Raw genomic sequence first — 15324 nt, 5'->3', positions numbered from 1 at the left:
ATTATTCCCAAAAGTTATACTTAAAGAGGAGGACATCCCAGATAAGAAATGCAACTCCAAGCGGAATGATACAGGGACCATGACATCTGTACGGCACTGCTTATTATACAAACTATTTTCGCACGTTATGTAATATTTTGTCTATTACATATATCAACCCGCGATTTTAGCCGAGTGATGCTTCATCCCCGCCTGATCCACAAACACCACAACCCGCAGAGCCACCCGGAGGAGCAGCCATCTTGGATTCAGGCTGCACTACGCCTGACCTCCGCACTGCCTCAGCCTCAAGCCGCCCCTGCACCATGAGCATGACTGCGATCACGCCGCCACGGGGCGCTTCCGGCTTCCCCAAGCTTCTCTGTTCCCTCACGTGCCACCAGGGCATAGAAACCTACCTCAGATAAGAAGGTGCTCCTGGGGTCGCAGTGGGCACTCAAACTGCAGCCCAAGCTGGCCTTGGTGCCTTTCCACCGGCTGCTTGAAGTCTGAGCGTAAAGAGGCTCTAACCTGCTTACATTCGGCGTCCCTACAGTCCCCCTACATCACCAGGGAAAAGCCTGGTGTTGTCTGGGAAGAGCACATGACCGGGGTCTTTAAATAAGTTCAGTCGGATTCAAAGGCACACGGCATGTCTGCTTGACGGGGCTTTCCATACACATGGAGGTGTTTAAGGCCATCCCCCATGACTGACCCAGCCCTCTCCTCTGAACTGGTCCCGCTCTGCGCCATCTCAGATCACCTGGCCTCGTCTTGGCCTGTCACACTTGTCCCCTGCACCCCGAATCCCTCTCTGACGCAAACCTGGCCCTCCCCGGGCACTGCAGCACCTTCTGTTCCCACCCTGGACAGCCACAGACTTTCCCCATAGAAGCCCTACCTAATCGGGAGCTTTTGCTTTGCATGCTGGGATGCGAGCCACACTGCTAACATCTCCCCCCCCCCCCTCCGGCTTCATCGTTCACCGCGGTAGAGGCACGCAGACCCAGTCAGACGAGATCCCCACCCAGGGCTGTGAATACAGCAGCGCTGACTCACTTTCTGTTTCTGTTTCAGCGCACTGTGCGCGCAGAGCCGTGGGCGACGGAGCTGTACCCAAATATTTAGCGGAATGCGCAGACAGAGGGGAAGGGAGGCTACACAGCTAGCATGGTTCATATGAGGAGACTCCAGCCAGGACTGGGCTTTGCACACGTCACGGTCACAGACGGCCCCCACTCTCAAACGGCCCCCACTCTCACGTTACGCCGCCTGCTCTCTGAATCTCCGGTGATTTCAAAGCCTACCTGGTACAACACAGAGGGTAAATTCCTCATGACCTCTCTGGATATTCGTGGCGCTTAGGTGGAGAAGGGGTCGGGGGGGGGGGGCTCAGTAAATTGTTGCAAATTTTATGTGATCGCCTGTTGTCAAAAGGAGCACTCTGGAAAACCTGCAGGCCAGGTGGGCAATTGGCAAACTCTGCATTCGACTCCCTGCTGTGACGAGCTGATTCTCTGCTCCCCCCCCCCCCCCCCGGCATCTCTGCTACTGCCGTCGAGGGTGACTTTTAAACAGATTATGGTTCAATCGCGTCAATTGTCAAACGTGTGAGAGACGCAACCCGGAAACTAAGGGCGGCAGTTGCAGTGATGGCAGAGGAGTGCTGGAGGAAAATGTCACAGTGCAGGGAAAAAGTCTTTATTACATCCACTCCCAGCACACACACATTTCTCCCCAGGGGTCACATGCTGCCTGAGGCCCGAGGCCCCGCCCCTAGCTCCCTCCCGGCAATGGTGTCCTGGGAAATGATGGTGCCCACACCCCCGCCAGTTACCTGATAGCTTGTTGTCCGGATCCTGCGACATTGCAGACCAGCAGGAGGACCTTCCCAGAGCTGCTGTGATTCAGGAACTCAGAGGACAGGGTCCCAGGTGGGGATAACCTTTGACCTTCGGGCCCGGAGAAATAGGGTGAAGAAGGGAGGCTGTGGTGGTACCCTGGTGAGGAAGAAGGGACAGTGAGACTGCCGATCGAGAAACCCGGCCCAACATGGCCGTTTGAAAGAGGGAGAGAAAACAAACGGATACAGGGCGGCAATGGGTCTCATGTTACACGGAGCCCTCTGGCGAATCACGGACTGCAAGCACAGAATGGAGCATTCACTCCGAGGCCCTGCCCCACCCCTCTCTGACATCATAAAACTCTACACTCATTTCAGCCTGGTGTTTGGATGTCCAAGGACTCCAATGAAGAGGAGGCGGATCTCCATGGCAACATACGCTACGGCAGCATCACACCTCAGACGCCTGCCATGACACCCCCTAGTGTGGTGGTTCTCAAAGTCGGTCCTCGGGACCCACTGCCCCGCTTGTTTTCCTGCTATCCCTGCCCCAGCTGTCTTTCAGCTTCTGATTGACTGAATACACCTGATCCAGGTAATCAGCAGTGTGTAGGGCTGGGATAGCTGGGAAACAAGCAGGGCAGTGGGTCCCGAGGACCGAGTTTGAGAACCACCGCACTAGTGGCACATCTCACACCTCCCAAAAGAGCCTCGGTATGAAGGATGATGGACATGCCGGTTGGAGAAACAACCTTGGAGCCAGAAGGTCCCGTTCGAAGTTCCACTTCTGCTGCACGCCCGACATACCTCCATTTCACAGGGTGATGCACAGCAGTGGAAAGCGGACATAACCCCCCCCCCAGCGTGTAAATAACCCAGCATGCCCTGTCAATCAACAACCAAATTTCACGTTATATAAAATATCTTTTAAAAATATGGAGAAAGATAGATATGTTACCTGCACAGGTGGAAAGTTCAGGTCCAGAAAGTATAAATCCAGACCAAGGTTTCGTTTCAACCTGTGACTTTGACTCTTTATACTCAACTGGTTTGTTGAAACAAAACCTTGGTCTGGACTTATACTTTATGAACCTGAACTTTCCACCTCTGCTTATCTGGTGCAATGAAGTGTAGCTGTGAGGAATCACTCAGCATCATGTCGCAGCAGATTATACATTCTGTGTGGCCAGAATTATCATTACAGACAGGATGTGGCTTCATTAAATCACTGTTTAACCGAAAGGTCACCAGAAACTAATTTTTTTTTAAATTAAACTTTTACCCATCTGATATTAAACTGAACACCCCACACCCCCCACAAAAAAGCAGGGCATCACAGAGGTCTAAATAATCTTTCGGTGAGCCCTTTGTCTAGCCTTTAAATTGGAGCTGCCCGCCACCACCGGCTGGATATTGAATTTCTAGATATGGAACTTAAAAGGTTTTGAAAGGCCAGAGTCAGTTTCATTCAGACCAAACTGGAAGATTGCGACTCAAAAAAGGTCACTGTTTACAGCGTGGTGTGATTACCCATCATGCAGTGTGCTTAGGCTCGAGTAGCCTCCCTCCCCCCGTTCGTTAATTACCGCAAGGCTACATGATAAAATAGTCTCAGAAAACAAACACACAGACACAGAGACACAGGGACACGGAGACACAGGGACACGGAGACACAGGGACACGGAGACACAGGGACACGGAGACACAGGGACACAGAGACACAGAGACACGGAGACACAGGGACACGGAGACACAGGGACACGGAGACACAGGGACACGGAGACACAGGGACACGGAGACACAGAGACACACAGACACGGAGACACACAGACACGGAGACACACAGACACGGAGACACACAGACACGGAGACATGGAGACACAGACACAGGGACACGGAGACACAGAGACACGGAGACACACAGACACGGAGACACAGACACAGGGACACGGAGACACACAGACACAGGGACACACAGACACAGGGACACACAGACACAGGGACACGGAGACACACAGACACGGAGACACAGACACAGGGACACGGAGACACGGAGACACAGAGACACAGAGACACACAGACACGGAGACACACAGACACGGAGACACACAGACACAGAGACACAGGGACACGGAGACACACAGACACAGAGACACACAGACACAGAGACACAGGGACACGGAGACACGGAGACACACAGAGACACACAGACACGGAGACACAGAGACACACAGACACGGAGACACAGACACGGAGACACAGAGACACAGGGACACAGAGACACAGGGACACACAGACACAGGGACACACAGACACAGAGACACAGGGACACAGAGACACAGGGACACACAGACACAGGGACACACAGACACAGGGACACACAGACACAGGGACACACAGACACAGAGACACACAGACACACGCTTGTCTCCGCTATTCCCAGACTGGGCTGGAGAGAGACGCTTTCAATCTCACTCCACCCCCCAGCCGACCAGGGTAAGGCTGAACTCCAAGACACAAGCAGAGCCTTAATTAAACAGCTTGGCCCCCATAGAGGGCCCCACGTGTCCCCCTGCTTTGTCTCACTGTATGGCATGTGTTGAGCTACGGAGGGAGAGCTTGAATATTTCAATAAAAAAAAAAAAAAAAAACACACACACAGTCAAAGAAACTGCACAGAAGGCAGCAGCCAAGAACGGCAGTGAAGTTAAAATGGCCGCTTCTTTAACATCGTTAATAGTGACACGGTAATGAAGGGACACACATTCACCTCTGTGGCCATGGGTAATATTTCCCATGGTGCCCTATGCACTCTAACGAGCGCTGCACACGATACAGAGGTCCTCATGCCAGCGACTGCCTGCGCACCTCCATTCCGCGGAGGACCAGCGGACGCTGAGAGATTGACCTTTTTAAGGGGACCCCAGCTGAGCCCCTTCCTCCAACTGATGGCGGCATCATCGCTCCTCCCAATACCACAGACCCGAAAATGAGGTTCCGCTTCAGTGGTACCAAATCTGAGCCAGGCTATAAACTGGATGAAATCTGAACGAAGTCCAAAAAGTTACTTTCCAGCTGATTTTTTGTCAGGGAGAAGAATTACTGGTCCATAGGGGCAGAATGGAAATTTCCAGAGTGGCACCCTGAGGAAGCCTGCACCATTCCTGCTCGTCTGTGAGCTTCCGCAAGGGTGTAACAGCCCCTTGTGTTAGATGCACAGTTCAGCTCAGGACACGTATCCCATCATGCTCTGTGCCGAGCCGACCCCGGTGTCAGGCGGCCGACGGATGACGGGGCCGCTGGGCAGCCGAACTCTCTGCCGTATGGCTGCTGCCCTCCTCCCGGTGTGCAGCGTCACACGAGTCGCGTGCCGAGTCAAGGCACCGGGCCAGGCGTCGCCTGACAAGATCGAGAGGGTCGAGGCGGCCACACCACGGGAAACGCGTCAGGAGCCAAGAGCCGGGACACGTGCTGCTAAGAAGGTGCTAGAAAGAGTCAGCCAGCTAGGTTATTAGCGCTGCACAGCTTTATTGTGATCTCAGTCATGTGAAATACACGGAGAAGGTGAAGCACACGGAGAAGGTGAAGCACACGGTGAAGGTATCTTTGTTTCACGGTGAGATAGAAATCATTTGCTTCAACTGGGAAATTCTCAACATAAAACATTGCAAGCCTCTGCATGCCCATGTAACGTATGTCCATGTACTGTGTGTATGTCTGTGTAGTGTGTTTATGTGTCCGGTGTGCCATGTGTCAGTGTAATGTATGTGTGCCCGTGCAGCATATGTCCATGTAGTGTGTATGTTTAGTGTGGTGTTTAGCGGCAGGTCTCGGGACATGGAGCACGAGCGGCAGGCCTGGGGAAATGGAGCACGAGCGGCAGGCCTGGGGACATGGAGCACGAGCGGCAGGCCTGGGGGACATGGAGCACGAGCGGCAGGCCTGGGGACATGGAGCACGAGCGGCAGGCCTGGGGACATGGAGCACGAGCGGCAGGCCTGGGGACATGGAGCACGAGCGGCAGGCCTGGTGAAATGGAGCACGAGCGGCAGGCCTGGGGACATGGAGCACGAGCGGCAGGCCTGGTGAAATGGAGCACGAGCGGCAGGCCTGGGGACATGGAGCACGAGCGGCAGGCCTCGGGACATGGAGCACGAGCGGCAGGCCTCGGGACATGGAGCACGAGCGGCAGGCCTCGGGACATGCACACTGCAGGCCTTCCAGAACAGTCAGTCTGCTGCTCTGAAAGGGGCAGAGAAATTCCATTCTGCAGCAACCCCCCCCCACTGCCTTTCACTGCCCTGAGGGTGTCTTCTAAGCCCTTTGATTTCCACAACCCCCCCCCCCCCCCCGAGCAATTTAGAGACCCACCCCAGAGCCTGCACTTGACAAACCTCTGATTGATCTGTCAGACACACTCTATATAACATCTAAACTTTTGACTTTACAATTGAAGATTGAGGGGGGTGGGGGTGGGGGGGGCATGCAAAGATAGTTTCTTCTGAGTGAGGGAGGAGGAACGCAGAGGTCGTGGGTTTCTAAGCAACACTGCACTTTGACAAAGACCTCGCTTCAACCCCAGAGGTATGTAGAGAACTCTGCTCAACACTGCAGTGTAGGGAGCTCAGACAGACTCAATCTTACTGTTTACTTAAAAAAACAAAACTATTCTTTGCTTTCTGTGCTCAATAGCACTTTTTTTTTAAATTAGTGCACATTTATCCTGTTATGATGAGCCTCAAAATTACTGAAATCTACACCAGCTACTCTCAAAGGCCGTCTAGTTGACCCAAAAGTGTGAAATGTCTTTATTTGCCTAGAAACAGGAACCACACTGAGGATTGCTACTCTACCGTTTTCTATGTTCATTTGCTCTCTATCCTATATAGAAAGCAGGTCTTTCCTACAGCAGCATTCCATGAAAGATGCTCAGATCCTCCAACCCTGGAGAAGCAGCCAGCTCTCCGAGGGCGTGAGGCAATGGCTAACCAAATTCCCGATTTCAATTCCGGCGGTTATTAGGCCTGAGACCGAGCTGCCCGAACCGCCGAGGAGCCGCATGGAATATGCCACGGCAAAGGCGGACGATAATACACAGAGTGTGGAATGAGATTACATTTCTGGGAGCATTACTCGATATTACGAAGCCAGCTGTGGGTCTGCAGACGACCCGGAGACGCACTGTACTCCCAGGACTTTCTGGAATGCATTCTCCCAGTCTGGCTCACACAGACGCCAATTCTGACACCGTTCTGACGCACATATGAGTGTAAACAAAAAAAGAAAGAGACGACGTGTGAGGCTTGTCAAACCGACCCGACATCTGTCGGCCGCTGCTAGGCGACATAATCCTACAAGATGAAGACCAAAAATGAGCAATAACTACAGTTACCAAGTATCTACATTCTCACAAAGCTAATGTGAATATATGATCCGTGTGACCATCTCGTGTGAATCTTTAGACAATTTGTCATGTAGATCAAAGCGGTGGAGCAATGAACCAACTATCTGATTCTGATTCACTTTAATCTACAGTGCTAGTAATTTCAAAAGACCAAATGCACACAAGCTAGATTGAAAAACGGGCGCAAAGGTGCTGCCTTATTTCCAGTTCTGTGTTTTTGAGGTGAAACAGGGAAGAGCTGCTCAAAATGTTGTCTTCCTACAAGCAATGCAAATTGACGACCTATTACACGAGTGAACATAATCAAAAGGTGAAGGGCGGGGAATGAAATATCTCAGCTGTTTCATGCATTTTCTGAATTCTGAGGTTATATGCTAATTAGCTCCGACTAAGACGAATTGTTTATGCTCTGTGCATGTGATCTTACTTCTCGATTCTCCTGCCGTGGAAGAAAACTAAACAAAACACATGCACGCACGCGCGCACACACACACACACACCACACACACACACACACACACACACACACAGGCAGATACATGGAGATTTTGAATGTTGATGAACTGCTGAGTGGCAGGATGAAGATTTCTGCTGTGAATGGCATAATTTGAGTAAATTTTACCAAAAGTAGTTTAAGAGAACATAATCTGTGTCCAGCAGATGGAATCCAAACTTTTCTTTAACATGCAGTTCTCCATCCATCCATCCATCCATCCAGGGATGCTGAGACATACAGGCCAGCAGAGGTTGGGTAAACACTATGAGTTTTGGGATCATCTCCTCCACAGAGCCAGGCTGAGCACTATGTACCTGCCATCTCGACACACAGACACAGAGGGGAAAACTCACCGCCTCACACACCCTGCTAACTACACTTAGGCTAAGGATTTTTAGTGGTGAACCTATGACTCAGCATGACATTTTCTCCGGCTGCTAGAGGTAAGCAGATGGACAGGCTTGATGGTGCCAATAAATAAGCATGCAGGCATTGATCTGGGCTCATGGAAAGACACGGTGGGGAGGTGAGGGAAATCCATCACATCGCTACTAAATACCATATAAATTGGCTCACCACACATTTATCCCTTCCATAATGTATTACAAAAGTGAACAGCAGAGGGCGTAGTGGTTGAGGGACCAGAGTTACAAGTGCAAAAGTTAAACTCAAAGAAGAACAACAGTTGGAAAGTACTTAACTTGATGCCTCAGTGAGCACCCAGTTATATTAAATTGTAAGACAATTTGTATAAAGGCATCTGTCATGCAAGTGAATTGTAATTAATGTTATGCAGACATCTTGCAGCCGAGGAACAGATGGTTGGTCCATTTTGGGCATGTTCGGCTACACAAGCAGGCAAACAAAGGCTCCCTTAACTCTGCTGAGAGATGAGTCATCTGTCACATGACGTGGCTGTCACTGGGAAGGGAGTATCGTTTTCCTGTTATCACCCGGTGCCATTCCTGCTGCAGGAAACCCATTCATACCTGCCGTATTTATAAACCGGGTGCCGGGGGCGCAGAACAGTATCAGATTCATGGCAGCGTTAAAGTTCACGGTGCGTGAGCCACAGGGCCCAATTACACAGGCCTAACGACAAACAATTAAAAAAAAAGCACAGAGGCTTTCAAAGTGACGCATTTAAAAGCAAACAAACTGTCCTCGCTCCCCCCTGCAGCGCCAGGGATGCGCCTCAGGACCTCCCCATGGTGGTGAGATGTGCCCCCCCCCCTCCCAACTCTGCAAGTCAGTTCTTTCACAGTATTTGATGATTAAGCTACTAGTAAAATGACACAGGATTAACACTAGGGGGCGAGAGAGTGCTGAGGGAACTCCAGCCAATCAGACGCACTCTCTGGCTGCCTTCGATTGGAGGGCTATTATCCCTCAGGGGGCGTTATCAAAGCAGGAACAGTCACACTGCTGGCCTGTTTCCATGTATGTGTGTGTGTGTGTGTGTGTTTTCCTGAAAGGCGGCTCATCGAAAGCAAATCCCCACCGGCTCCACACCGGGCCGCCGCCCTCATGAGACAGCTGATTGGAGCACGGCCAAGAGGAAGGACTCTGGGACACACCCAGGCCGAGGCTGGCAACCCGACGCACCCGAACCTGGGCGTACGGTACGATCTACCTCTCCGGCTGCTCTCCGTAGCTGCGTATCTCTTCCTCCACTTATTTCCATGTAAAACGCAGCTGTCTGTGCCCTGCTGCTCACTGAAGTCTTCACCTCTCTAGCACACGTTTCACTTTCATGTTTTATTTATTTAGCCGACACACTTATCCAAAGCAGCACAAAAGTGAGGCAGTAAAGTCAGCCGGTCCCGGGCACAACTGGGGTTAAGGGCCTTGCTCAAGGGCCCAATGGGGTGGATCGCTCAGCCCACCTTGGGATTTGAGTCAGCAACCTTCTGCTTACGGGCACAGTGTCCTAACCCACTGAGCTACACACCAGTACCAAAAAGAGCCAACTTAGTTCCAGGCGGCATCTGTGGAGGACTAGCCACTGTTCAGCAGCGCTCCCGAGGAGCCCTCGCGGGAATCCCTGGCAGACCGACATCCACGTTCACATCCACTGCATCTGTATGGATCCTCTTCTCCGGATACCTGGCCATGAATTCCCCAGACAGCGCAGACAGGGGGCCTAGAAACATCCACCTCGGATGAAAGCACCAGGTCTCCCTAGCTATACGATTTAAGGATGCGCTGCCCTGTAATGGGAATCAGGAGTGATTAACTAAAGATTCGGTCACACTCAAGCAATGCGTTCGCTTGAAATCTGCATAACGTTCTGCTTTAATGGTCAAATGCTGCCACTTGTCATTCCCGGGGGCCACATAAGACGTGTAACTCTGTCGCCTGCAGTCGGTGCGTTTGTGCAAGGCGTCTGCCCCCATGCATTTATATGCCAGCCATCTGCCTGGAGACATCTGCCAGAGAGGGGGGGGGGGGGAGGGCGTGACATCCAGCCTGCATACATTTCAATAGTCCGTGTTTTACACAAGGTACTCCGTATTCCATATTGAACACAATGGTGCTGGTGACACGCTTTAGGGCCCTGCAGCGCTGCATCTTGGGTAAAGTTGCGAGTCACGCCGGCTCGGACGCGCCGGCCCAATTACCTGAGATTCGCATGGAGCCCCCCCTCCCATAGAGGGGCGGAGCCTGGAAGGCATAGATGACGTCGCTCTCCGTGATGGCGGTCAGGTCGTCCTCGTCCAAGAAGGAGCGCTGGAATCCGGTGGTATAGACCTCCGACAGGATCACCTAGGCGACCGGGAGAGACGACAACTGAGTCAAAGGGTCCTGGGTGCCAATTAACAGCTCAGCAAAAAAAAAATGCACATGAAGTACAGGTACAAGAATTAACCGCGATCCACAAAGATCTGACAGCCACAGAAGGACGACAGCAGCGTCAGTATATGGAAGAATCACGGGGAGGCTGTTTCTGGCTCAGATTCTTACGACTGTTAACATAAGACATGACAAATACAGAAACCCCTGAGGGGGAAAATGCTGGCGTTCAACAAGTGACTGAGTCACTGGGAGGTCACCGAGACTGGGAATGACGAGCTCCTGTCTGCCCTGGGGCGGCACACACAGACGCGACCTGAAAAACAGATTCCCACGTGCCACCGCAACCCTAACGAGTCGTAAATCAAAACGCGCCTCATCACTGTGGCTTGACTGTTGCTAGGGCAACAATACCCCAGCAAAGGTCTAGAACACAGAGCCGGGAACACAGACGGAACCAGGAGAGACGAGTGTCTGTTTACGTCCGCGACGCACTGTCAACATTTTACCAGCCGAGCTCCCCGAAATGTAATTATAGAAACTGGAAATGCAGCCATCATTCTGGCTGGAAAGCCAGGCTCTGCTCCCAAATATTTCTGAGGCAGAGTGTGCTGTGTCCTTCCATGCAGGATCCCTATGGGGGCGGCGACCAGCAGCAGCACCGGAAAGAAAACGAAGCTGAAACGCCTGCATTCTTGGAAGGGCAGGAGAAAAAAATAACTCCCCCCCTAATCCCCAAATTTTTCATCTTGGCAGATATGTACCACTTCTGAGTCTGTTTTCGCATGCATAATTTAGAGATTTTCCATCCACCCTCCCTCATTTACAGAGGTAAAAAAAATAAAATATGAAAAAAAAAAACACAAGAGGTGCAGACGGGCCCCGTTCTATTCTTCCACCCAGCATGACGAACCATCAGGCCCAGCGGCTGCTCTGACACAGCCCGTTTCATCCTGACTGACAGCGGTGGACCGGGCACCTGCAGTTCCATCTGTTGACACCAGGGGGACACTCCCCATGCTTAACAGATGGGCTGGAGCGGCAAATGAAACGCATCCTGTCACTGTCTATGGCCGTCTGCTTCTGCGGTCTATTTTTAACCTCCCCGTTGCCGTTTTTAAAACGTGGGACGAGGGCAGTTGAGGTGCCATTGGTCGATCAGTCCAGGATTGGGAAGAGAGATTCATTACCCCACCAGCCATTGAAATTTGAACCTACAACCTTCCGGCTATAGGTACAGATCCATAACTCGTTCAGCTGGACAACTTGGATCACAGTCCTTCACAGTCAGGAATCACCCCTAAAAATGACTACAAAGCAGAAAATAAACATTAAACCTAAACAGAAAAGCCAACATTGAGTGTGGAACATTAAAAGCCAGTGAAGGAGGGGTTTTACAGGTCTGCTGAATGTTCACCTGACGACACCAGTCCCCTGAGGACTTTTATGATTCCCCCACCAAACACCCCCCCCCCCTTTACTGGCTGCTCGTAATGCTGATGGTGAAGCGGTTTTATGGGCACCGGTGAGCATTTAAATCAGTCTACACCCCATTGAGGTTGATGAACAAAGGGATCACGCTGGTTTTACCGATACACCCTGCCCCGAAAATCCCAGCGAAGGCTATTTATCAATTAACACCAAGGCAATAAACAGCCTTTTCAGGTTAATGCAAGCAGCAAATCTTGTCACAGGGCGTGATTCTAACCCTGTTAGTTGATACTGTGTCAGATCACAGACACATCAATCCCAGACATCCCACAACGAGCACAGAACATGTGCGGGGTCGAATTTAAACGCTACTTCCATAAAAAAAAAAATTCCAACAAAGACATGATAAGAAACTCAGTCGCTCCCAGGATTCCGCACAGAAGAGTTATTTATGGACAGAGAGTGAGGGAGACCGCAGCTGCAGAGGCACTGCACAGAGGACACGGAGGCAGAGGGAGGTCAGTGCACCTGCGCGTGGGCCAGCTGCACATCAGCGGCCCAGACACACACGGGCAGCAACCAGGGTCAATCTGTCAGGGGAGCCTACCGATGGCCTTGCTCATGCTAGAGGGGCCACAAGTGGGGGCCAAGAGGGAATATAAGGGGGGAGCGGAGAGGGGCCACAGGGGGGAGCCCACGAGACTCACAAGAGGCCTTTAAATATTCATTAGTCTCCAAGGCAACACCCCCCACCCCCCCGTAGTGACACGAGGCCAACCTGCACGGACAAAGCGTGAAAATCGACAGACATGCATTATTGAGCAGGACTAGGGCGTGTTTGGAGGACGTTACTGTGTGTGTGTGTGTGTGTGTGTGTGTGTGTGTGTGTGTGTGTGTGTGTGTGTGTGTGTGTACACATACATGTCTGGGTGTGGAAACCAACCTGATCCGCCGGAAGCTTGCCCTCCTCAGCCACCATCCCTCGCAGCAGAGCCACTGTGCCAAACAACGGCACCGCCAGCCCGATGCGGACATACCTCTGGCTTTTGGTGTTGAAGACGAGAGTGACATACAGAGGCCTGCTCAACGGGGGGGGGGGGGGGGGGGGGGGAGACACGACACAGGATACATGGATCAGTCACAAGCCTGTTTTTACCAGGGTGAGAGATACATGCAATTCAACAACACAAGTGTATCCCAGGTGAACATTACCCAGAATACCCTGCTCTGTCTGGTAGATAGGGCATTACCCAGAATTCTTGGCTCTGTCTGGCAGCCTCACAGTTGAGCCCTATCCTGTCACGAACTGCTACGAGTTTTCTAGGAAACAATGGAGCCGCATGCATCATCGACTAAACCGTCGCCAAGCAGCGGCCGGCGATTTAGAAACACACGGCTAGTGTCCGCCACGCCGCACCCGTTGCCCGGACAACGAGACAGGCCAGCTTCCACGCTGTAATCTGGGTCATCACACAGGTCTGCAGAACCCCAGGCGCCCTCCCCGGCTACAGCCCCTCATTGCTTCTCACTCCCTGAGAAAACATGGTTAAGGCCATGTTTCACCTTGGGCGCGTATATCGGCGGAGGGCTGGGCGGGGTCACCAAGACCCCTGGTGTACAGCGACGGCACGGTAAGACTGGTGACGCGAGACCCCAGCCCGTGGTGCCGTGCCACAGCTCAGACGGAGCAGCAGCAGTGGGCTCTCACCCCCCAGCCCCCAGTCCCCCCTCGCGTCCTCCTCATGCTGACGCTCTCTCTCTCTTTTCTTTACCAGCAGCTCTCGTCCTGGTTTCAGGTGACGGTGGCAGAAGCCACTTCCCAGGACGTGACAATGACACGCAGAGACAGTCAGACCGGCTGCCCTCCTCAGCACCTCCCTGTCTCCCTGTCGGCAGAGGAGCGCCACGTGGGTGAGACCTCCACCCACCGCACCCACAGCAGCGCCCCCTAGAGGGCTGCCTGAGGCCTGCTGTCAGGGCACTGGGTCAGGTGGGGGTCATTCACACATCTGGCTCATTCTTTCTGACCCATCTGTGAGCATTATGGGACCCTCTTAACTGACAGGCAAATGGACTTTCAGTTTAAAAAAACTTAAGGTAACATACCATGCATCCGAAATCACTTTTTAGTCCAAAAACTAATTTGCATTAACATTTCCACACTAATGTTCTCTTTCTGCGTACTGCTGTAAAATGACTGTCTAGGATCTTCCTGGTCATCAATCTGTCAGGCTTTTCATTCACCTCTGGTCTGGCGCTGTAAGGAATTGACAGTTTTCCTCTTTGCAGGAAAAAATGCTGCAGCTTCAGGGCAACTCAACCTGCCGGAGGTGAGATCCAGCTGAGGGACGGATTCAGGCAAAGGCATCTAATGACTGCATGATATTGCCTTTGTCGGCAGACTCGCCCTGCGCTCCACCTCCCCGGGGGGGCCAGGCAGGTCAAAATCATCAATACTATTTGAAAGGTGACACGTGCGTCTGACATACCCCGACAGCGCAGCTGGGGGGGGGGGGGGGGTCTAGGGAAAGGGAGGGGCATGCCCACATGGGCTGACGGGGTCTCAGCCTGGGTGAACATGCCACTCTGCAGTCCCGTCGAGCCGGAACGAGACGAATGGTCTCCTCAAAAGCACCATCTTTCCTTCTGAGTCCTGCTCCATCCCCACCAAGGAGAACATATCAGCTGTCCCGCAAGGACACGCTTTTTGGCCGGCAAGCCGTTCTTTTTCATCAGCTTTGTTTTTCTAGCCCACCCCCGCAATCCCAGACCCCCTCGTCAAGATGAGACAGACGTGCACAACTGCCCAGGGGGCGGCACGTCGAATCATGCGGTTATTTTGTGGGTAAATGGGGCAAAGATCTCACACCAACCACTGATTCAGGACTGATTCTGATGCCGATTCCAGCCACACGCAGAACTGCACCTCCACCTCCCCTCACTGACCCAGGGGCACCTGCTGGACCCTCAGTGTTGCTAAGGTAACTTCACCACATTTGCTGGATGCAGCTGGTCTGTCTTTGATGGAGGAGCGGAGGGGTCCGACTCACCTGGTCTGACGCAGCGGGATGGGCAGGGAGATGCAGAGGAAGGGATCGAAGGTGTTGCTCTGTTTAAGGCAATGTGGGCAGGTCAGGGAGGACCTTCAAAGAGAGAGGGGGGGGGGAGAAAGATTTAATATGGGAAGAGCAGCTTCCTCATATAACTTGGGGGGGAGGAGGGGGGCATGTTCAGAAACGCTCGCCATGAACACAAACAGGTTAGAGACCCGAGAGGTGTGACGGTCTGGGAGGGGGGGGCTCAGTACCCGGGTCGGACTGAGGGGGATGTACAGGGGGAATGGGCACCTGCTCCAACTGGTCTGCTTTTATTTTTGTC

At 52.5% G+C, this 15324-nt stretch overlaps 1 protein-coding gene across 2 annotated transcripts in view; it reads right to left on the bottom strand.

Moving 5' to 3' along the window:
• The window catches only part of usp43a (ubiquitin specific peptidase 43a), a 71890-nt gene that overhangs the window by 18753 nt on the left and 37813 nt on the right, over window positions 1-15324 (bottom strand). For both annotated transcript variants that reach the window (XM_049013814.1, XM_049013813.1), the window contains 4 exons: window positions 14997-15089; window positions 12890-13025; window positions 10344-10488; window positions 1817-1979 (listed from right to left, as the gene is read on the bottom strand). In XM_049013814.1, coding sequence (XP_048869771.1) covers window positions 1817-1979; window positions 10344-10488; window positions 12890-13025; window positions 14997-15089 — 537 coding nt within the window. The remainder of the gene's footprint in view (window positions 1-1816; window positions 1980-10343; window positions 10489-12889; window positions 13026-14996; window positions 15090-15324) is intronic.

This window comes from Brienomyrus brachyistius, chromosome 5 (assembly GCF_023856365.1).
Source record: "Brienomyrus brachyistius isolate T26 chromosome 5, BBRACH_0.4, whole genome shotgun sequence".
Classification (NCBI taxonomy): Eukaryota; Metazoa; Chordata; class Actinopteri; order Osteoglossiformes; family Mormyridae; genus Brienomyrus; species Brienomyrus brachyistius.
Note: the sequence above shows the minus strand (reverse complement) of the source record. Positions and strands in the feature narration are given on the sequence as shown.